This window comes from Arctopsyche grandis, chromosome 8 (genome assembly GCF_051622035.1).
Source record: "Arctopsyche grandis isolate Sample6627 chromosome 8, ASM5162203v2, whole genome shotgun sequence".
Taxonomy (NCBI): Eukaryota; Metazoa; Arthropoda; class Insecta; order Trichoptera; family Hydropsychidae; genus Arctopsyche; species Arctopsyche grandis.
In genome coordinates, this window is record NC_135362.1 from 10,386,715 (window position 1) to 10,412,740 (window position 26,026).

The 26,026-nt window shown below is 33.6% G+C and overlaps 1 protein-coding gene across 6 annotated transcripts in view; it reads left to right on the forward strand.

Moving 5' to 3' along the window:
- The window catches only part of nemy (cytochrome b561 family member no extended memory), a 95,397-nt gene that overhangs the window by 27,487 nt on the left and 41,884 nt on the right, over positions 1-26,026 (forward strand). For 2 of the 6 annotated variants that reach the window (XM_077436813.1, XM_077436812.1), the window contains exon 1: positions 3,276-3,514. The exons of the other annotated variants lie outside the window; for them this stretch is intronic. In XM_077436813.1, coding sequence (XP_077292939.1) covers positions 3,489-3,514 — 26 coding nt within the window. In that variant the 5' untranslated portion in view covers positions 3,276-3,488. Of the gene's footprint in view, positions 1-3,275; positions 3,515-26,026 lie in introns of those variants that run through there. 6 annotated transcript variants of the gene reach the window in all.

Below are 26,026 nucleotides of genomic sequence, written 5' to 3' on the forward strand. Positions count from 1 at the left end.
TTAGTTAGTTCTAAGTTAAACTAGTATGTTCATGAACGAACGAAACTTATACTTGGACTGTAATTTATACATATGTATGTATGTTTATACATATTTGGGGAACTTATTTAAATAACATTTATTAATAACAAGTTTTGATTTTTAAATGCTTTTTTGTATTACGAAATTATGTTCACAATACATCTTATATCTATGTATTTTAATAGCTACTGATCTACTGATCATTTTCTATTTTACAATTTTATTTTATTTGGATAGTAATCATAGTATTATATTATTCTAATATTAATGTACAGCATAATAGGAAAAAGAGCTCAAAAACCTATTTACAATTCTTATAAATTCTCATAATATGTACATCTAATACATAATATTAATTAAAAACTCTCTAAAGTCGATGACCTAAAGCAGATTGTGTTTAGGTAATCCGTGTTTATACCTGAAGGGTATAGACATTTTGTTGTAATCATCGAGACTCTTCACAAGTGTGTTAGTATGGTTATTAATAACAAATGTTTAAGTTTATATGTATTTATGTATGTATATATATGTAGAGCGTAAATTGAAGTTTATAATGTATATGATATAATAGTTTGTCAGTCCAGTCCTGCTGTAATATAATATACAGCTCTGCAACTCTATTGTATTAAGCATCTAATGATGCACAAGCTGGTTACTAACCGTTCGTAGAGGACAATCGTCCATAAGGTGAAATAATGGTCCATCGTTTCTGATCAATTCAACAATATTTCAAATTGTCCCAAATGTACATACATATATGTATATTATAATACATAAATATTCAACTGGGGATAACGTAAAGCACCTGAGGGTATATTTTGTGCATATATTTTTATTTCATACTCAAAAAGACATTTTTATGGAGTTGAAGCGTGTAAATGACAGCTGTCCCTCGCGACTCGCTGAAGAATAAGAGGATTTCGACTTAAGGCACATAAAATATTCATATTCTTTCGAGTTCTTCCCAGTACTAAGATAAATGCAAAGAAATGTGAGTTGCTGTTTATTCCGCGGCGGGTTTTCCGAGCGGAAAATGTACGCATTTAATAAAAATGTTAGTTTCGTTTAGCGAGTGTGATATCATCGAGGAAATGGCGCACATAATGAACTGAATTAATTACTCGGTGATCGGATGTGTATCTACCTGGCTCCCCCATTCTCGAGAGACACTTTTTAATGAATGGGGAAATTTTATCTGAACTAATTTATACGGTGTCGGCTAATTAATAAGAGCCTTGTCGCAATTAATTAATTCTTTTGTAGTGTCAATTTACTCTGACGTCCTATTGAGGTTTTCCTCTCTTTTGTGTTAATTACGACAATAATTGGAACAACTTGGAGATCATTATATTCAAAATGATCGGTCAAATGTATGATGCATTTTTCACTTAAATATTTGCAGATTTTATCGAATTGGGCGTCAACTTTTTTTGTGTTTTCATTTCTTTTTATAAATTCAATCATTCAATGTGTACATTCAATTTTTGTTTGAACATATGCAGATGTAAATATGCATGGGTATATGTATGTACGTAGATTGTATTATATATACTGAATGTGTTCGATTTTAATCGTGCAAAATTAGAAATTGCATTAGTATATATGTACATAATGTACCTATTATAATGCATCTGATGTAGGGTTAAGACTTAAGAGAATCGAGCATGCTGTCGCATTCGCGCATTTTAAGACGTAAAATAATTTCTTTATTTTATATTTTGGAATTTAATTTGTACATAATAGTAATGTATGAAGTAATAGTGACCTACATTTATGTAGATACATACATATGTATGTATGTAGAGATCGGAACTGTATAGCTACGATATTTTTTTCATAGTGATATTACGTCAGATCGAGGGACAAATCTCTTGGCTTTTATATTATTATGTTGAATTTTTTTTTTATTAAATATATTTTTAGGATCATAAAAATAATATATGTATGTACTTGCTAGATTGTAATGTGTTGTAAGTAACGTCCCTAAGCTGTGCCATTCTTAGGCATAGTTTGTTTTTAATAATATGAAACAAACGGAAATAAAAATCATTATTATAATAATATAAATATATATTTTACATCATATTGTAAATTACTGTTTTTTTTATTTAATTAGAACATTGATGTGCGCTTGTTCTAGTGTTATATCGCTGGACAACCGTCTCGTTTTTCGACTGTATTCGTTGGAGGGGGGGAGGTGGCCTCATGTAGAGGACTTTATTGGGTGACTTCTTACATTTGAGTTGACATTTAAGTGAAATTTAAACAGTAAACAAAAAAAATACTGGCGCTGACTTTGATGAAACAGTTTTCAATCAACGGTATTGAACAAGTGTGGACGTTTGATTGCACGTACATATGTTGAATGTTGAAATGAAAATAATTGAAAGCGAACGTTGAAGACGAAAACGATGAAGAGGAGACAGAGCTATTAGAATGCACTTATATACTTAGATCAGTTGAGGGTTGGAAGTTCATTCTTGAATGAAAATTATATGCCGTCCTTAGGTGTAGACTTACTTGCTTATGCCCACGGGACGTTCCTGTATGCTGTGGACAAAATTTATGTAATTTAATATTTCTTGGCTTAGTCTACGTATCTAGTAAAGCCTATGTACATATCTATAGTTGCATTTGCTTGTGTGTGTGTTTTAATACAAAAGCATTGTTAAATAAATAAAGTAAAAATACTAAGCCTTATTTTGAGTTGAAATTATCTATGTACGTACATATGAGCCGTTATATTTGAAAGTCGCGGAAGTCCAATTACCAGTTCCAAAAACACTTTCTGTCCGACTTAATTCATAAATTGTTATTATCACTTATATTATCATAAATTGTTATTACCGATGTATTCAGAATCTTGGAAAAGCAGAATAAACGTATTACAGGCCAAGAGTATTTTCAAATATTTTTAAACGCAAAACATTATATTTAATGTTTACCGAGATATTTCCCCAAATGAAGAAAAATGGATTTTTGCCACTTTCAAATATAACGGCCTATTGTAATAATATTATTGAAATAAATACAATAGTTATGAAGAATATTTGATTGGATATTCAATTGAAATAAAGAGTATTTAGTGACATCTATCTATTAATATATAACTGAAAATAATTATTTGAAAAATCGTTTAAATTAGGTTTAGATCTTCGCTGTATAGTTTAAATTTTCATTCATAGATGGCAAAGTTGTTGTGTTGGGAGTGGTGCGCTTGCGCAATGTACGTTTGGTAGAAGCGCGCGCGCAACACTTGTTCGCTGTCTTGCTTAGTTGGCGGTGCTCGTCGCGCGCGTTTCGCATTTCTCTCTTCCGGTGGAGAAAGATCGCCTTCGTTCTCATCTTCGTATTGTCTGATCTCGGTTTGTGGTTCGATCGTCGACATCCGGTCGCTTCTGTGAAACGATCCTCTGTCATAAATTCGTGTAGTGCAGTGTTAAGCCGAACGAACGAACGAAAGAAACATGGGCAAGAACAAGCATCACTCTTCGTAAGTTGTTTACGTTTTTACTTAACGAACCATTTTTAACGAGAATATGGGAGAGATAGTGTACACAACTAAGTACCTGTTAGACCTGACTTGAATTCCAGTTGAATAACGATTTTAAACGGCGTTAAAAAATTGTCGAGCTTTGTAAACAAGATTGTTTCGTTGACCGCAACGAATTGAACTTAATTATTGTGATGGAATATTCATAGGTTTTTTTTTCTAGTTTGAATTGCTGTTTCTGCCGCATTTTTTTTGTCCATGTTTGGCGATTCCTGTGCTACGTTTACACTTACATTGTGTGCCGAAAATCTAGTGCCTATTGAATAGCTTTTGTTAGTATGTAACTCGTTTAAATGGGTTGAATTCGGTTGAACTTTGATTCGATTGAATTTATGACACTTGATTGACGGTATATTTTATTTGTCATTGGAATTAAACTTCTTAATAATCGAAGTTTTTAGTTGCTTGGATGCGAAGTCGAACTAGTTTTTCCTACTACTTTGCTCTTTGGGTGGCTTTTTTTGTTTCCTAGTTCTGTTTTGTGGATTCCAAGTCGAAACTTAGTTTTCTCTAGAGTATTGTTACAAGTATGATTTCGTTTGGTATTAATTTTTCGTCATTAGTAGTGTGCAGGTACATGTATTTTGATGTGTTTTCCATTGGATTATAGTTTTGAAACTGATCAGAGGAGAAACTAGCGTACAATCTTATTTCAATACGTCAACTTTTGTTCCATTGAAATGCGACATGAAATTATGAAATTTTCAGCTGAAATTTCTAAGTATGTTAGAAGATGATAGACAAAATCTTGAACATTGTATTGAAATGTTGGCGGAAGGTTTGGCTAGATTTAGATAGGTTGGAGATACCCGTATGTTAGTCGAGAGAATGGAGAAGGCTAAGCGCCTCGAGTAGATATTATATGTATGTATATTGGGAAGAAAAGTTTGGATTCTAATTGATGAATGCTAAAATATTTTCTTGGCAGGCCCTGCCAAGAAAAGATTTTATTTGGGAATTGATCCATAGATTTGCAAAATCTTGCGCAAACTTTTTCTTATATTAGAATGTTTCCGAAGCGTCCATTTTTGTCGACTACAATATTCCACGTCCCAAAAAAGCTCAAAAGTGTCGACGGACAAGCAAGCGGCTGGACATATTATATTCTAAAAATATGCAAAAGCGACCCTCACACAGACAGGCAATTTCTGGGAACAAATACATAAGCCGAATGTAAATTTTGCGCGGACATCGATAAGCCAGGTCGAGCCCGATGCTGCGACCCGTGTCAACTGTCTTTGACGTTTCCAATCCCAATTTCGCAGAGCAAAATTAAAATTTTTCGGCGAACTTTTCGCTCAACAAGTCGGTTCGTTAGCGGCTATATGCAGGCGTCGACCGAAAACCCCTATTGTTTTCATTAGCGGGTGGGGGTCGTTAACGAACCGTCGTCTTTGCGTGCGAGATAAATTTAATGGTAGGTAGGTAGGTGCTTTTCAAAATTAACAGACCACTTAAGCAAGCAGAGTCCCTCCCTCCTATGTGCTACTCATAGTCTCGGTGTGTTTACAAATCGTCCCCATGAGGTAGAAGGTGGAAATTGTGGTTGAGCTATGTCGCGAAACTAGGCTAAACCGACCCATTATATATTATATAGCTCATGGCCAGTTGTTTAACTACATATCTGCAGTTTTCAACATTTCCTTTTGGCTATATATGTATAATATTTCATCCTTTTCGATAATGGTTCACCCGGAAATTTCGGTTTATCCGTTCCCAGTGTATACAATTTGAAATCATCATCAGATTCTAGTTTGTCGTTCAGCAACCCGCTCCAAGTACCGGAACTCCTGGACCTGTTCTAACTGCTGATATCCAATATATACTTACATAGTAGTGTGTCATCTCTCGTAGTTTCACGGGTAGTCACTACATCTAGTAGCTTCAGAAAATCCACCCTTATTTCTGAATGTATACTAACATATTACTAGTTGATAAATTAGTTTTGTGTGCAGCGTGTTAAAATCTGTATTGCGTATTTTTGTATATTTGGATGTTAGAACATATTGTTCGTGAATTGTATGAAATTATGTCAGATATTTTTTTTACTATTTACCTAGTCACGTTTGAAGCAGTGAACCAGACCCCACATTGATTCAAATTAGGGTTTTAAATTGGATGGGGGGGGGGGGGGGAATCGTCTGGTAAAACAATTAATTCGTGGTTCAAATATTTAATTTGGAATCCAACTGTTATGTATAAATTGGAAGTATTTCAGGCGTGAGACAAAGCAGTGAAATATTGCATAGAAGTAAATGAAAAGCTCAAAAAAGTAGAACCTCCTATGATCGTCTATTTTTTACAATCTTTTTATTAGCTTCACTCTGTTAATTCAGTGAAATTCCTGTCAAAAAATTGTGATCTGGTTTTGAACCACTTCCACTTTTCAGGTCGCTTTGATACCTTACCAACATAGGGAGGTTAGCTAACATTGAGAAGTTTTATCATTAAAATTTACATCGGAATCTTGTGTCAGATCAGAGCGATGACAACTACATAACTATCTATACGCTTCTTTCTACTCACTTTTTTCACTCTCATTTACTCTCATCTCATATAAACTTAATATTATTTTCGGTCGCTTTTTTCATGTCTCAAGGTCGTGACTTTTCCGTCTTCTAACTTCCAAAATGCGGCCCGTCATGGTCCCCGCAGCTCATAGTGACCCGAAAATCGTTTCCCCAGTCACAGTTTTGACCTGGTCACTTCATCTTGTTGGAGATCGTCTTCTTCCTCTGCTTCCCTCAACGCTTCCCCAGAACGATCAATTTTTCCAGGCTGTCTTGGTCTCGACTCGCGATATTCCTTTTTTAATTCACTTATAGATTAAATAATTCTTACAATGCCTTATGTGTTTTTGGAGCCTTTGTACATCATCCTGGCGCACACTGGTAATAATAATTGTATGAATTCATTCACATGTAATATTATAAATGTGTTTGTGTACATAATAGGGGAAACATTATTAATCATTTCGATGACGATGCATCGCTCAATCATCGACGCTCGTATATCAAAATCGACGTGTTTATTTCTATTGATTTCGCTCATTGGTTTCAATGAATCGATCTGCGGGCTGTTTGACGTCGCACTGCACAATGGTCTTAATGTTTCATTTTATGGTCTGACGACTTGTCAAAATCTGTATCGCGTGTGTAATTTATGAGCGAAATTCGCGGCGAAAGTGTTGCTGTAATTTTGTAGTTCATACATACATACATATGCAAGTACCTACTTGTATTAACATGCATACCTAATGGGCGAACAAGTTGCTGAAGTTCGCCTTTTATTATTGTAATAAATTTTGAATCAAATTGGATTTTTATATACTTACATACATACATATATACAATGCTAGATAGATTTATAATGCGTTGTAATGTAAATAAAAAAAATGAGAAATAAATATAAAATTTTATTTTTATGGTGGAAATTTGTAAATAACATTTATAACGCGCTGCATACATAAATACAATATGTGCATACGTTTAGCCTCGAACTATGTGTGCTAATATGTTGAAGACGTTATTATATTTATATTTGCAAAAATAGAAAAAAATATGTAATTTATTTTATTTGCTTCTGTTGCTTTATTTGATGTGTTTTATAAGCATAGCAATGTCAAAATTAAAATCTAAGTGAGAGCATTCTCGAAAAAATTGACAGACGGTAATTAATCAATGATAATTGGACCGCGTAAAAAATTGACGAATTATTTTGTCACAATTGTTTCAATTGATTGTAAAATCTAGCAACGATTAAAAAAAAACATGACAGGGTTTTTCAAGTCAGGACGTACTATATGTATATTTTAGAGCAAAACTTTTTTTCGTTTATTTATTAGTAATTATAGAAAAGTTTCCGATTGTTAGATATGTTTTATTTTTAAATTTGGATCATAATTGGTTCAAAAGTTATTATTGTACAAATTTGTCCATCAATTATGTCCTCTCTCTCTATGTGGACTCGCCGCATTAGTTCATCAAGCAGCGGCTACTGGAAAAATTATCATTTTCCGACGAAGACTTGCTGACAACTGATGGTGATGATGATGACGAGGACGTCAGTGGATTAATCGACCACTCTACAGGCACATTGTTAGCTGTCGGGTCATCATCATTCGTCGTTGAATTGAGACGAATTAAAACCCCATGTGGGACGGTAATATGCCGGACGGAGCGGACCGGTTGTTTTTACGCTTCTTCTTTTTCCTTCGTGTCTATCGACATTTTTTTTAATTTATTATTATTTTCGCCTGTGGTGACCTTGGCCGCCAAAAATCAATGTTTTGGTCATTTTTCAAAAATCAACAAGGCCGCACGTAGCGGCATGCGTCGCGTACATTGCGAATATGCAGCGAATGCGTAAACATGGGATCGTTTTAGATTTACTCGAGGAAATTACATACAGCGCGTTATGTCATCCTTGTCAGTGGTTGAATTTTTTTTCAATTTAGTTTTTCATTTTGGTATTTGTTTCTTGTGTTAATTTTTTTTTTGTAAGTGTGTATTTTTGTGACTTTGGCAGGTGCAAGGTTAATTGGATGCAATTCTGCACGTCGATTGATGTCATCTTAAAGTATGAGGCTTCATTCAGATAAAAAACAAGCTTGGTTATGCAGTATATTATTTATAAATTATTTTCAAAATGGGCAACAAATTAAATAGTCAGTGACTTTGTGATAATACCTACATATAGTGTACTACCTATATATAACTAGTGGTTTTACCCGGTTTCGCTCGGTATTTGTAATATAAGCAGCTTAAACATGGCAAAACAATCTAATAGTAAACATTGATTTGTTTTTTTTTATTAAATTTATTTGAATCGGAAAAAAAAAATATTCGACGCTATCGATGTCGTCGTCATATAAATTTTGATTTGTTTTTGATGCTCCCTACAAACCCTTAAACCTTACATATGTACATATAAAGTCTTTTTCGAAATTATATATTACATAGATGAACGGTCAGTAAATGGCTTTTTGTATTATTTAGTAAAGTATTTTTTGATAAACAGAAAATAGTCAAGCAGTCAGTCACCCGGTGTCCCGACATATACGTGCAATATTTAATAAAATAAACGAGGATTTATTCCCATATATTTTATTTTAAAAGTATTTTGAAAGTAAAACATACTTATTATGTGAAAAAATCATAAATAAAGCCAGTAATTTTTAGTCAACATTAAAATTGGTATTTTATTTTATTCTTTCGTACAATATATGTATACCTATAATGATACATCTACCCCTGAGCTTGCAATGTTAACACAATTCTGGCGTTCAAAACCCTCATACAAAATTCAAAAACTAAAACCGATAGTTTTAGTAAATTTCAGTTCTACGAAATTAAATAAAACGAAAAAGCTTCTTTCTTAATTACGCTTTTGCATAGACGGCGCGCTTTTGTCGGTGCACTTTTGTCGGGGTACCTTACTGCGCGCTAGTGTCTAATTTAATCAAACGGATGTTACTGACCAATTAAATATAGGCCATATTAATCTTGGTTGAATAACGATCAAAATTATTGTGATCATTGTCTAAAGACAATTATTGTATGTATGGATTTAAGAATTAAGAATTTAATTTAATGAAAAAAATGTGCCCTAACTTGAAAATGTCGTTTTAAACACTTCACGTGCATTTAAAATCTCCTTAAAGTCGGTTTAGAGAACAAAATTGATGTAGAAATATTTTGAGTGCAGAATTTATAGTGTTTTATAATTAAATAGCGTCAAAAGCTCCTCTTCGCCAGAATTTTAAAAATGCTTAATTGGATGATTATTTCATTCATCGTTTATTGATTTTGTGAATGGTTAAGTATACATATATTATGTTAGTATTAGGAAAAAATTATAATGGTTAGCACATAGGTACTGTTCTCAATCAATAATAGCCTTTCATATATTTTTTTCTTATTATATTCTATAATCAATACGAACGTATGTAAGTGGACATACTGTTTTGACCTTTGAGGTCACGGAGATCTTGTATGTATGTATGTACGTATCAGCGAATTCTTTCTCTTTTTAAATGTTTAAACAGCATTCTTGCTATGCGCATAATCAAAAGTATTAATTTTGTCTATTTGACAATCAATTTAATCGTAAATCGAATATTATACATCTGTACCTACATACATATGTATTTCCTCTTATATGAAGCAGTTTGTCTTCGTTTAAAATATCTCATAACATCTTCTGGGTCTCCGGCCGGTCGGAACACGTCGAATGCTCGATTCCCATGCGGAATTCAGGGCCATTTTTATTTATCCGATAAATGAATGCTACTTGTTCAATTAGCAGACGTAATGTTAAATATCCGCTTTACAACGACCCCGTCATTAGCACGTCATTTTCCCAGTTCTCTCTTTATTCAAAAATCCAGGATATTCACCCGTCAACGAATCGAAGCGTTCGTTCGGATAGAACGTGTGCGGTGTTTTTACGCTCGATCGGCCATTCGTTCACTCGAACGCACCTTGTTTGTGTACTAATTCTCATTCGAAAAATCGCCGATGGACCCAATTGATTTTCCCGTTCCTCTCGGCTCGCGTGGATGTGGTATTTGCGTAATGTATGCAAAAATATTCATCATTTTGTGCGATCGTCCCCCGAAGATAATCTGGTGGCATATGTGTGCACGCATGCTGGTACTTTTACGCGTGCATAATAATTTGAGAATATGTTCAAAATGCTACGGGGGTCTAATGAATAATGAGGACTTATTGATGTTGATTTTAAGAGCATTTTTGGGTTATTTATATTTAATTCCAGTCCGTTTTATTAAAATTTTACAAGATTAATTGTGAATTTTTTGATTCGTACAGTTTAATTCAGGTTTTTTTATGTAATATTTTGAAAATTGCAATGTTTTTAAAATGTTACTGAAATATGGAATAAACATTGTTTGCGGCAACACTGTACATTCATTGATTATTGCCATTAAGAATTAGTTGACTTCTTTGTAATGATTTGATGTATTTACATAACATCATCAAAGCTTATAGGGGGAAAACACACTGAATGGTATGTGGTGCGTGTTTTCTTTAGATACTTTCAAACATGCGAAAAAAACGCAGCACCCCTAGCCCATATTCATGGTATACAGTCTCAAAAATCACCCCCTGGAGTGTTTTCGTTGATATTTTATCCTTGCTTGACAGGGATCGATAACAATAAATCCGATATTTGAAGAAGTGTAGGAGAAATTTGTGAGTTACATATGGATATGCATACACGTGTGACCTCCCAAACATATTCATTCTGCACGTGTACAGCGGGACACATTATGTCCCATACCACTCAGTGTGCTTTCGCTCTTACTAGGCTAGGGTTGCCATACGTTCGGGTAGACCGTGACATGTTCCGGCTTATATGTACATACATATATCTGTGTCCCCCGTGTCCCAGTTCGTGAGTCAGTTGTTAGAAAAACAAGTAAATGTGGGAATGAAAGTTGTAGGGGCGGCTGGGCGTCAGATCTAACCAGATGATCGTGTGACCTTTTCACTATGGAAAAATTAACTGTGCGACCTGCAATTTCTTAATCGTATACACAGAGTTGCGCAAGGGGAGCGACGGTCCCGGGCTTCGAAAGCTGGGGGCGTCAAAATTGTCATCACACATTTTTAAAAAACCATCACACACTATAATCCATCTCACCCCATACATTTTTTTGATTTCTTCCACTCATCTTTCTTCCAGCCTTCCTATCAATTAACTTTCGGGTACCATTCCAGCACTTTCTTTGTCCACCTCTTTTTTGATACCAAAGTGAAAATGTAAATAATGTTCAAATAGTTAAGTCTTAATAAGTCGCGAGCTCAGAATATATAAATAAAACTGTAAGTTTCTGTTTAATAAAACTGTCGATTTAATTGAAATCATGAGTTTTTCAATTCTATCATTCAATTTCCAAACGTCTCGGTCGGTATCTTGACAATTATAGCAGCCATATACTAGGCTCATCATAGATGATTTTCATTTAATATATTGTACTGATTCGGATGTGCAGATCCCATTTGAAATTAGTCCAATTTACCAAATTATTTCTGATCTGACAGCTTTAAATGCTTTTTTAAAATTGTGTAATTTATTTCTTCCCGTTAAACATTGAAGTATCCTCCTCATTCTGATGTATTTATTCTTTTCTAAAAACAGATGAATATGTATACATACATATATATGTAATGGTTCCTAAATTGGAAGTGTTTATAGAAAGTTGTTTCTTTCTAGTCAATAACGTTTAACATGTTATCTTATGAGTGTGATTTTAATATAAAGTAAATAAATGTCATTTAGAAATTCAATTTCGTTTTTGATAATGTGTGAGATATGGGTGTCCGCATACTACATACATACATACATACTATATACGTATGACATGTAGTTTGTTGACAATACAATCGTTGTCACCCCTTTTACGCTAACTAAATTAACATCACTAGTAGATAAGATAAAATTCACTCACATTTACGCAAGAGAAAGGTGTATCGTTTATATATTTATTTCTATTACAAAAAAACTTGTTCAGTTTTGACTGTTGTGATTATTGATGATCTGCCCGTGTACTTTTTTTCTGGAGCGGAAGAGAATCATTAACCGTGCAAGTCATCGGTACAATAATCGTTTTTACACCTTTTTTCTTACGATCGTAATGGCGGATGTCGATTCACATTCATCTGCTGGTTCCATCCGAGATTGTCAAATCATCGCCAGATACTTCTAAAACATTTGATACGCATTAGCAGCGTCGCAAAGGGTTAACCACACAATTGTCATCTGACGAGTTTCTGAATTTTATTTCGATCGATTTAAGAGTGATCCATTTGCTGGCACTCCTTCGATGATGGTTTCATCGAGTTGTCACAACCGGTATTGTATGGTCAACCCATAGTACATATGTATGAGTCCTGTTGTTGTTCTAGTACTGAACCGTACACCTGTCCATATAAAATGCACTCGATTCGGTCCAGTTTTTGCTACGTACAGATCTCGCCACAAACCTTTCTTGTATGTTACAACCGATGTATTTTATGTGTGCAGCCTCCTCCTGCGATGATTTTCTAAAATATCTTGGTACATTTTCGATAAGATAAATTTAAGGCTTGCCGGAAAAGGTTAATTTTCAATTGAAATTCGTGTTAAACAAAAAATGCGTGAATTTAAATAAATTATTCCGCTATGAATCAATTACACAAGTACTTAAAAGCTGCTGTGGAAAATTTGAAGATTATTAAATTTCAGTATTTTTTTTAATATTGTTTGTATGTACCTACATATATTTACAAATAATGTATTCCCAGCTTAAAACGCGTTATTTTATTTTGTATATTTCGATTGATTCGTGCTTGAACAATCAAAGTACATCTTGTATTGTGTGAATCATTTGTACAAGCTTTTTATTCGCATTACATTGATTGTCAATATATTTAAATGACATCATTGTAATCGTTGTGATGAATTTTCGATGGTTAATATAAAAATTCAATAATGTATTTAGTTCTAACGTCGGATTCATCTATTTCTATATTCGAACTTGCGTCACTTTCAATATCCTTACCAATTATATTAATCTTATTGCTCAGTTTCACGTCAAGAGCTACAGCTTCTTAATTAGAAACGTGCGTCCTGGGAAAAGCACTCAGTGCGCGATTCGTGTTTAATTAAGTGTTTTGTAGCTTGAATGAATATTTGATATTGAACCGTTTTAATGAATTGGTAGCGTAATATGTATGTAGATGAAAAAATCGAACGGAATAAAATTTTATATAATGTAATAATTTAATCATAATTCTATTTTAGTAGGTACAAAAAAACTTATATTTTGAAGTAGAACTTTCGTCGTAAACAAAATTTATCTGAGATTTCTTCTCGCATAGCAATAATATGTATTTTTTTTAATTTTTATTTATTCAATCAATCATGCACACTCGTCAACAGATCCAGATGTTCCAACGTAACCAGTGTGCTATACAGATTAAGAATTATTTATTTATTATTTAAACAGGTATTGGTATGTGTTGCCAAACGATTAACAGCTACAGAGATATCTATGGACAAATTTTGTGGCATTTTCCAACCAGCGAAAATCGAGATGCTGAATAAGTCGAATTTTTGCGAAAGGGCTGGAACGGGTTTGCCAATTTGATGGAACCGATTTAATGAAATCAGATAAATTGGCAAACTCTGATAGGAAGCAATCGACCTTGAAGTCATATATCCAAGGGTTGGCCAGCAGCAGACGGTATATAAATCGTGACCATACGATTGATAGAATAACATGCCAATCATTGCTCTATGCTGTTGGTTAATTGAATATATCAACGATTCCTAGACGATAGCCACCAAGTGCGCATTCCGGGTAGGGAACCGCTGGAATAGATCAAGAATGAAATTTTGTAACAATAATAGACTGGTGGCTTATAGTCAGTCCGGTATAGAAATGAATCAAATCTTGTAAGAAGTCTTAGAGATGACTCATTTTAATTTATTCGATATGTATTCATTGAACAAATTTCAATTCGTGGTGAAAACCACGAAATAACAGGATCTGCGGTATATTTTTCTCATCCTGTATTTTTTTAACGGAGCTATTTCTTGAAATGCAGCTTGTCATACATATTTGCATCTTGATATTATGCTGTGTATTTATTCAGTGCGAAACTTGTCGAGGGAGCTCCAGCTCGAGGACCCCTTCTAGTACTCGCAAAGTCTACTTCACCTGTTGTTTACAACCCGCTGGTTAATTAATACCGAGATCCCGAGGGCCAATTAGTCGAGACTGGCGGGTGTTTGAGTTTAATTGAAGAAGGCCATCCGTGAACTGGGTCCATCCGTCGACACACTTGCCTCCATTGAAACGTTTAGGCCTTCTGCGTCGCAGCAGCAAGCTGCAGAAGTAGCCGAGCAGAGGAACCAGCTTCTTCTGCCTCGGGGCAGGAGTGCTCTCGAGGCTAGGCTATTTGTCCGACGTACTTCACATTTCCTATGGACGGACGCCTTTCAAGTTCATTTACGACTAATCGTGATGTGGCACATCAGTTATTAGGCTGTGTACAGTTAAGACCGCATCCTATGAATTCACGAGCTTAACACTAACGGTATCTAGACGTTTACTAATCATTTTTATGCTAAGTTCGTCAACATTTGTGAATCTATCCCGGCGTGTTAAGGTGTATATGCATATGGAGAAGGCTCGAAGAAATTTGAATCGCTTAATAATGTGGTAAACGACGTGTTCAACGCATGTAAAACTTTTTACATATGTATCGTATCAATATCTTACTTACAGTAAATACTTACATATGTATATATGGAGATATCGAATTGTGCCATAGTAATGATTATGTAGATGCAGAGTCTGTTTCCGAATATATGTATGCTTTCGATTGTGTGGTCACGGGTTCTATCCCTGGCTTTGTTGCTGGCCAGACCTTGGATATGTGACTCCAAGGTCGGTCAATTCCTTTCAGAGTTTACCAATATATCTAATTTCATTGCAAACGGTTCCAACAAATTGGCAGTTATGTCCTATTTCTCACAAAACTTGAGTTCAGCATCTCATAATTTGTTGATATTTTAAAATGCTGCAAAAAATTGTCCATAGATGTCTCTATGATCAACGATTGTAATTGGCCTTGAATAATACTTATGTACAATATTGACAACAGATGTCGGGTTAATAAAATGGGTGTAGATATGCTTGTATAAACAAATAAATAATATTCGTGTGTTTGTACGTACGTTCGTTCGTTTTTTTTGTTTGTTTCTGGTAACGTTATTATTTACATATAAGCCATACGATACGATATAAAAACAACAAAAAAATATCTCACCTAGGTGGGTTTTTAACTCGTAGGCCTTCTACTGATAACTTGGACAAATTACCGTTGAGCTAATCACGGATCAAATTAATAATAAATGTATGCTTTTGTCATACATTTGTATACATTTTTGGGTTAAAGTTTTAAGAAGTTCATATGCATATATGTACACTTTAAAATTTTATTCTAATAATGCACCCGATGATATTTTACCACTCATGATATTTTGCGCATATTATAAAATACAAATTTAAATGAAATTTAATGGAATTCATATTGAAATTAAATATATTAAGTACCTATGTAAGTGTTGCTATTGATATTATATACAAATATATTTGTATGCGTGAAGTGAAAAGCTATTGGTTTAGTTTAGGTCTTAAAGCTAAAAAAATACCAGTTGAATTTTTCAATTATGTAACCAACAATCAACACAAAGTCAATACAAGTATTGTTCTGTTAGAAAGTTTGATCAATTTTCGACACTTTTTTTTAACCAAAACCACGAAATTGATTTGTGTTCACACGTTGACGCGTAACGTTAAAATTAACTATTTTCTTATCGATTTTAATTCATTGCTTTTTTGATCGTAGTAAAGCTATTTCAATGCAGACGCAATCAAAGTCGTAAAAATCATTTTATAACTCGAGAATTTCTTATCGTAAACAATGGGAAATATTTTACTTTTACACTTTTTTGTACACAAGTTTGTTGTGCCTTGTGTGCATAACACTGTTTTACGAGTACCTTTTTATTCCTTAGTATTCCCTCTATCCATAATAGTGACGTTTGGTTGTTAATTTTACATCAATTGTACTATCAATTGCCACTAATTGAAAGTTTAGTGCGGGATTGCTAGTAAATATATTATGGAATTAAATTTACGATGTGTCGCATATTGACGTGAAATTATAAGTGCAAATATTTCAATGAACCTACTTTACGAGTATAATTGCAAAACATATGAAAAGATTGATGAAATATTTTCAATTATAATTAGTGATGCGATTCGTTCATTTTAGCTTGATATTTGAGAAAGTCGCTTATTTCCTTATATGGTCATACGTCGATGTACATTTAATTCTCAATATAATTTTTAATCTTATTATAATTGTATGTGTGCGAATCTAATGCGCTCTGCGGCAATAACGAATTTACGTAATTGCGCCGAAAAAATTGCAAATAATAAATAAATCGGCGACTAGAAATTTTCCCGCGTGCCAGTTTCACACTGTTGATATCGTGTGTACAAAGTTGTATACATTTTGCATTGTTGAGCTGACATTTTTCAAAAATCGTTTGACAAACTTGACCGTTCGACCGTAGTAGTGTTACATTTTTGATCATTCGGATCAAAGCTTGCGGTTTTCCATTATTGTTTTTTTTTTTGCTCCGTTCAGGTGTATATTTCATTTCGTGCTTACGTCAAACGCAGCTCTGGTCGGCAAAAACGATACGGAGAACAAAATTTTCCGTTATTTTTCAATTTTGTTCGATGTGATGATGACACACCGTAATTGCGCTAAAATAACGCGATAATGGCACGCTGTCACCGAAACGACCGCAATTTTGGGAAGCGCTGTGTGTGAATTTTCCGCGACAATTATCCGTGCTGAGAATAAAGGGAACGCACATTTTTTTTTTCGATTTTGAAATTTTTGAAACGATGCTTTTACACTTACCATTGTTGTTTACGTTTATATGTAATACGATGATTCGTTTCAGTCGCTTTCAGAACACTTCCTTCTGAATTATGATATAAAGTATACGGCACAGTGAAAGTTCAACAGCTTCGGAACACTTTCGCTGATTATGTTCAGCATCGCAACTTCTTGTAATCACCATCATCATTATCAGCGGTGACTATTGAATCATGTCAATATATAATGTGCACATCCGCCGTTTTTAATTTATTCATCTTTTATCTTTGACATATTTATAGCTAACAAGCTTTGAGTGCTCAACTACGTTTTAATTTAGTTAATTAATGTATTTTATATTACTATAGTAATGTGCATATGTATATATATATATATATATATATATATATATATATATATATATATATATATACATATATATATATATATATATATATATATATATAATGTTAAAGTCGAATTGTATTTTAAATTTTAATATATTCCAACTGGAGTTTTAGGTCATATTCGAATACAATTCAATTAGTAAATGTTTTCACGAAAACCTAACTTTTCCAATTTACCTGGTACCAACTTATAGTTGAACTGTATTTTCAGTTGAAATATATTTTGACCAGTTGGAATGAAATTCGCAATGACTAACTAACTAGTCAATATATATTACAACTGAAAATACACTTCAACTAAAGCGGTAGTTGGTACCAGGTTAGTAGAAATATATTTCAACTAGTCAAAATATATTACAAATGGAAGGTACACTTCAACTGTAACATATAAATAGATCATTTAATTTAGAAAAATACATAAACTCTGGTATTTTTTTGCAATTGTCAAATAGTAAATTTTTAGTAGAAAGCTATTTTTTGTACTAATAAACAATTGTTATCAAATTACCGATAGTATGTATAATGATTCTTTTTCATACTTGTTGACTCACGTTGTATTAAATCATGTTAGAGATAATGATATGACTGAAATTTATACCTGCAGTGCAATTTTCTTTAATTAAAAAATGTATTTTAATCGAAAATACGTTTCCTTGTTCAATTTTCACTGTTTCATTAATAATAATCATAAAATTCATTAAAAAAAGGTGTTTTCTAATCATAATGAACTTTGTGAAAAAAAAATCCAGCTTCGATCACTTTTTATCTTTCGTATTACATATCTACATGTAAATATAGAATTTCAATTTGATGTTGATCGTTTTTTGCAAAAGTCTATAATGTCATATTTATAGAAATGTTTCTGATGAAATGTTTGAACGTCCATGCTTTCATGCAAAGCTGCTTATCTCAAAGGACCGCTTTTTAGAAATTTAGTCTTTGTGGGTCTTAACCGGAGCATATTTCTGGTCGTTTTGTAAAAGCATTCCTAGAATAGCCGACCAAGTAGGATGACCATGCTTAGTTTGCAGTTTGAGAATCAGCGATATATTATGTATATCTACATATTATAGAAGCATCGGTGCCACTAACCGATCTGTTCCGCTCACTTTTGCTTCAGAGCACATGACTTTGCTGTTCTTTCCGATTTTTCCTGCATCCGAATCGATTCACTTTCACCTCAGTGCGCCAGGTGCACCATTGAATAATCTCGGTTTGCTTCAAAAGGTTATTACACCGATAGCCATGAACTGACCATCGTATCTTCGTATATGTACGTATGTACATGCACACATGTTCGCCTACCGTAACTGAATACTCTTTTTTTTCCTCGACTACATATGTAAATAATACCACGCGAGGAAGGGCAAGGTCTGGGTCAATACTTTGAGATTGCATATCTTCCGAGGGATACCTGCTAGTAGGTGGTACCCAAGAGTCCAATGAAGCGTTGCGTTTGTAGTAATCGGTGTGGAGGAAGATATAACTGATATTCTGGTGGTTTATGTAAGTTTTGGAGACCGTTTCCATTCACCGGGCTCTCTCGCGTACTTACCCAGTGGACCGATAAAAGAGAACCATTATTTGAGAGACGCCGTTCGTTTCACAATCATTTTCGATCGCAATAAAAAGTGCACGGAGAATCGATAAAATATCTACAATCAGAAGTGCTTTCGAACTGAATGGAGTGTGTGCATTTATTCGAACGATTTATGTTTGCGCTATTCTCGGAAGGTATCTCCCATACGAGTGATGTACACACATTGTGATGAGAACGTGATATTATGATAATTTTCATTACTCGTTCTTAGATAACATATGTATAGGATGGTTATGAAGTTATTATAACATATTATACACACTGCACTTTTTGAAGTTATTTATTTATTTGCTTGTTAGTATTATGCATATGTACATACATATTCCAAATAAATGGTCTATATAAGAATTAATCAATCTGCATATTCTTTTATTATAGATCTGGCCTTGACCTCTTTAATTTATTAAAGCAGTTCAGATCTTATGAAGTGGATAATAAATTTTCGCCGTAAAATTGTCATGCATTGTGACGTTGCTCTTCCTAGTTAGAAATGTCTACGTCTTAAATGAATGATAAATTGGAAGCGGTTTTTTTGAAATCCAAACTACATATGCCTTATATTAGGACAGTAGTAAGAGAAAAATTATTTTCTTCTTCTAAATATCAATTCATCATCATCATCATCTTCAACCACTGCTGGATGGGGGCCTCTCCAACATGCTTCCACTGGTCTCTGTTTTACGCAACTCTCATCCATCTCACCTCATACATTTTCCTAATTTTGTCTACCTATCTTCCTTGCGGGTTTTCTTTTACCCTTTTGTATTTTCTCGGGTACCATTGTAGAACTTCTTTTGTCCACCTTTCGTCCATTCTTCTAGCCACGTGGTCCACTCATTGCCATTTCAATCTCTTCACTCTATCCACTATGTATATCCACTACCCTCATAATTCTCAGCCACGTATTATTTTTCCTGTCTTTTCTCGTTATGCCAAACATATAGAATTCCATATTTCTTTGAGTGTATTGGACTTTGTTTAGAATCTTGGCGTTCAATGTTCAAGTTTCACATCCATACGACATATCTGGCAAAACGCATTGATAGAAGATCTTTTTCTTCATTCAAAGTGGCATCTTTGATTTAAAAACGGCAGTCATAATTTCATACGTCTCTTTATATCTTTTTTATTTACTACCAAGATCTAAAAATAGGCAATATATAGTCTAGTTTCATGATTTGGAATGAGGTTTTTACCCACTGTGTACAAAAAAAATAAAGCGGTAGTCATAAATATGAATAAGCATGTTTGAAGGTATTGTGTTAAGGTACGACTTTCATAGCTACTTTGGCATACAAATCCAATAGTTTTCCTTAAAAAATTCGATATGATGTAAGAAGAGGTTAGTAAAAAGTCGTAAGGTTTGATTCCAAAGTACCAAGCATTCACACAATTGACAATATTTCGGAATGAAAGTTCCGTTATATGCCAGAAAAAATTATAGTACTAGTTTCCTACAAAAAAAATCTGCATATAAAATCCATTACGGCCGGATGAATGAACTCGTATTACAACATCTTGACGGAAACATCGTATTTTTTACATCAAAGTTGTTTTATTTATTTTTTGTATAATGCTATCATTGTTTACGATTGTATTTGACAATGGTCAGTTATGATAAAGTATTCTTTTCCTTTTCGCATTATAATATAATTGACATAATTTTAATCTCACTTTCACTTTTGCTCGCCTCGACGGTAACGATGTCTCGCCGTGCATTGTGCAAGTCTGCCGAACTATTAACCCTTGAATTGTTGTAATTTACATGCAATCTCTGCCATTGCATAAATGGACAATGCAAATTTATCGACGCCGATTGTTTTTTGTTCTTCAATCGAAATGTAAGTACGCTACGCCTGATTTGACCCCGGAGATCAAATCTGCTGAATCGATCCTAGAGAAAATGTTCAGTGGACGTTCACCGGAGGCTGTTGGCAAACTTTTGCATAAATGTTCCGCAAACCACATTGTCTGGTCCTTCCGCCCTAAGGGCGTGTGGGTGGATGGGTGGGGCCCGGTACACCCCCTCGCACGCCCACTTGTGCAAACCAATTCAAACGATTTGCTTAAACACATTGTACACGCGCGCTGAACAGCCGGATCGTGCTCTTCGTTGTTGTGCACGAGAGTGAAAGCACTCCTCATTGTTGGCGGTTAAAGATTAAACGCACCTTTCTAACTGGCCGCCTGGTCGAGAAAAGGTTAAACGTTCGCTCGATTCCATTTTAGGTATTCAATGCTGGTTTAAACTATTCGTTTCTTGGACGTTCGAGTTGTTGAGTTAATAATTATGAGGCTTTTATGTAATACTGTTGTTTGAGATGATTCTGTATTCAAAATGTCAAACGTATTCGGAAAGAGGCGCTTTAAAGGTAGTCGAGCTTAGGGATGGATACTTTTACTTTTTAGTCGGCAGAGAGATGCTTCGATTCAGATCTTACTATTTATAATATGTTATATCCTTCCAGGACGTTCATAATTATTTTGATGACCGGAAACTGATCGATCATCTTTCTACATTTGAACGTTGTATTTTGGTGTTATGTTCGCATTTCTTTATTAATTTAATCGTCTTCCTGCCGCTGTTAAATTTTCTGTCTTATCTAAAAAATATATGTACATACATTATATATCATAAAAAAGGTCGGAAATACAAGTATAGATACAATTACAGTTAAGACAAACTTTGTTTTTGTCGTACAATAGGAAATGTATTGGTTTTTTTTGTCTTCGATCTTATTTTTTAACATCTATTATTGTGTGAGAATACTAAAAAAAACCGATCATGTGGTATTTTGTATGGAAAATAATATGTTTTCCACGATTTTCTTGTCTGATAAGCAAGCGCCAACTCAATGACCTCAACTGACCCATAGATTTTTTTTACTTTTTTCTGTGCATTTTTTGGTAATTGAACTTAATTTTACCTACTTACTCCTCCCAAATAATTTCCATAGATTGTCTTAAACAGGGCTGTGAAATCATTTGAAAATTTACCCACTCCGACTTTATCTTATGATTCGACTCCGACTCCAACTCAAATTTTAGTAAGATCGACTTTTTTATGCAAACGTATAAGACTGTCAGTATTATAAATAATGGCGATTTTCAAAAAAATAAATTAATAAAGGAATTAAAAAAAATTACTTCAAATTGACATGTAGCCAAATTATTTGAATCATTGGTAATAAAATCGGAAAAAATATAAAATTAAAAGTACATTCATAGTGTGTGAATTTCATATAAAACAACAATTTAATAAAAAAAATGAGAAAAGAAATGACAAGTATGAGATGGACGAAACAGTCGGATTTAGCCTCGACACAAAATATGTACATACGTGAAATTCAACGATTTTATTTAAATGTATAATTTCTATAAAGAAATTATTGAATTTCAATTTATGTATTTGTGGATTTACGCCAGTAAAATTGTAGACTCTACATACTTAACACATACCGTAAGACTATCATTAAAGAAAACAATAAAAAGGAGACTTGACTTTTTACAACCCCGACTCCGCTTGAAATGCTCCGACTCCGCGACTCCGACTCCACAGCCCTGGTCTTAAACTACTCTTCCTGTCTGTTAAAAAAATCCTACTTTCTTCCTGTCATATATTAGTTAAACTTTAAGCCAAGCTTAACTATTTATTTTGCATTTGTAAGATGTAATATTCAGTCACGAATTTTATAATTTAATTACGTTTGAATATAAAACGATTACACCATCGTTTTATATCAAAAAATCGTAAATATACACCGAAATATTTAATATTTTACAGAATCACTTTTGATACGTTCCGCATGTTTTGCAAATGTACAATATGTATGTATATATGTACATATGAATGTCTCGATTAAAATTCTCAAAGGTTCACACAAAGAGAAAAAAATCAACACGAAGTAAAAAAAAAAAATAGCATTAGCGATCGTGATAATAATAAATGGTTGCGCTTTTATTATTTAAAAATCACTATTGCTCAGAACAAGTCACGTGATGGTCAAATCGATTGGGTTTGTTTCCTCGTCGACATTTTACACGACAATATCGTGACCGTTTTAAAATTCACAAATCGATTAGAATTTTTGATTTTTTTTTTGTATCCAGTATTTAACCTCGAAAAGTTATCTCTCTCATAGGTACACGGGATGTACTCACAAACATATATAATCGTACAGATAGTAAAATAGCGGTAAATCGACCGTTAAAAAAACTCGATCCGTGAGAGGTTAGATCGGTTGAATAAGACCTAGTTTTTTTTATTATTTAATTTTAAATATATATTTCGATACATTAGAAGTGGAATAAAAAATAAATGAGAATTAATTTTGAAAGTGGGAACTTCGATTACATATATTACATCCGAAGCTTTTATAGTTCCGTTGAATATTAGACCGATTAACAAACTTTTCGATTAAGCTTCGTATTTATTTGGATTTGTGCTTAAAAATAAGCGCGAACTTCTAACCCTCGTCAATCGAGAGTATCAATCGGTCGAGATGGTTTTGATCAATTTCAAACTGGCACGGAATTGTATTCACACGATTCATTGGTACTCCATTGAGAAGACAAATACGAAATATATGTATGTATGTACAGTGCGTTAATGCATTTATGAATATTATATTATACATGGTTGATTTATCGATCGAAATGTTAATTGCTTAGGTGGGTGTCGGTCGATCGTCGTATATCTCAATTGGATTTAATTTTGGATAGAATTTTAGAGTCGGATCGCAGATTGCATGAGCGAGATTTTGATTGATACTGAATGGAAATTAATTAATTAACGAACGAACGAAGTGAACTACTTCAAAAAGCCGGTTAAATTAATTAAATTAAATTTAAAAGTTCAAATTTAATCTCGACAAGGGGTGGCGAGTGTTAAACTGGTGGTATTGGAGCGCTTTAAAATACACAATCAATTTATTTTGAAATTCAAATATCAATTATTTAATTTTTATACATACATATGTATGTATAGTACATATATACCAGGAAGGCCTAATAGGTAATCAATTTTATAAAGCAATTTAAAAGAGCATCATATATATAAATTTGAAAAAAATTTATGCATTTTTGCAGCATTTTATAAAATTGAATTTTCCGAAAAATGGGACAAGGTTGTCAATTTGTTGGAACCGTTTCAATGAAATCAGATAAATTTGCAAACTCTGATAGGTAGCAATCTACATGGAGTCACATATCTATAAACTTTAAAACATTGATTTGATTTTACTTTGATACTATTATATTGAATAAGTTTGGTTTGACTTTGAGTTATTAATAGCTTTGAATATCTTACATATGTAAGCTAGAAAATGGATAAATTATTTCATGGATAGTTGTGTTATAAAAACGTCTGGCCATTAATGGTTTCCAGAACCTTTGTGATCAATAAAAAAAATCTTGTTGGGTACTCAAGTTGAATTTCGTACTTTTAATTGATCAGAATTGCCACTCTGCGAAACCGCTCCGGTTAGTTGAACGTTTTACGGGCTCGAGCCAGTTTCACTTGCTAGAAAACTGAATTGAATTAACGGTGACTGATTTTCTTGATCTCCTCGACTACCTCAGATACACTTTCACTGATTGGCAACGACAAATATTGGCGAGGGAACGGTGAAAGCACGGGATGCGGGTGTTAGTCGGACGTTTGCGATTAAACTGCATCACATAATAATACATATAAAACTGTAATGACGCGTCTGAAACTGAAAGCGACGTGAAAATCCCACTGGAACCGATTTTAAACGGTCAATCAGCAAATCATCGATAGTGGAACAGTTACGGAATTCGTACGTACGTAATTATTGTGGGAAAGCTTTCGCCGTATCATCGTTATAATACAATTAATACAATACATACCGTCGTCACTGTCAAAAGCGCATTTTGTTACTTAAATTACTTCCCTTCCATTCAATTACTCGTCGGCGATTCAATTCGTGTTTAATTGTATCTCCAGTTTTCGTTTCACATTCGTAGCGATCCCGATATAATATGTACATATACATATGTACATAAAATGAACGACCGTCAATTTTCATAATCGACACAAATTGTATAATAACCCCGTTGCTTCAATTTGAGTCGCGATCAATGATATGATTATGTGTTTTAATGGACTGAATTTTTTGTCTGATTGACGGTTTTGAATTTCAGCGTGACGCTCTTATGAAATATTTATAGAATTCTTTTTTATTAATATTTGATTATCTTTTTCGCTTCAATTTATATATCATGACGCAAAATTTGATGCGCCCTCGTTACAACTGTCAACCGTTTTATGCGCCCTCGTTACAAATTTATGAATTTTTATTCTATTTAAATTTTATGCCCTTGTAAATTAATTTAAAAATATAATTTTTGAAAAATATTTTCTTCATATTATTTTATTAATAAAAAATTGACTGTATTCCATGTGCATACTAATCCTATTAAATACGTTGTCATTTTGTCGAGTGTAGTAAATTGGGTCATCGTTTAATTGCGATGGCCGATTATTTAATTCTTTAATTCTTGAAGAATATGTCGAGAGTATAATTTACATTTGTTTCACAAATGGTAGACGTTTAAAGGTTCCTTTATATCAATACAGCTGAAGCTGGTAACTGAACATAAACAGCAGTACGAATGAAATATACATATGTACATAGAAGAGGCTAGTAAAAATATTCTTTAGTACATTCTATATGGACACTTTTATATGCTCCATAATTTATACGTGGCGTATATGTAATAGCAGTAACCGACACGATGGATTCATATTACCATAGCCAGCAGCATAGCTCGGACGTTAAGCTTCTGCTTACCGTCAAGAAGGTGCCGGGTTCTATCCCTGAATGAAAATGAATTTTTCAGAGTATGCTGTTGGTCAGACCTGGATTTGTGACTCCAGGTTGATCGTTTCCTATCAGAGTTTGCCAATTTTCTCTGATTTCATTGTTGAAACGGTTCCCGGAAAAAAAAATTG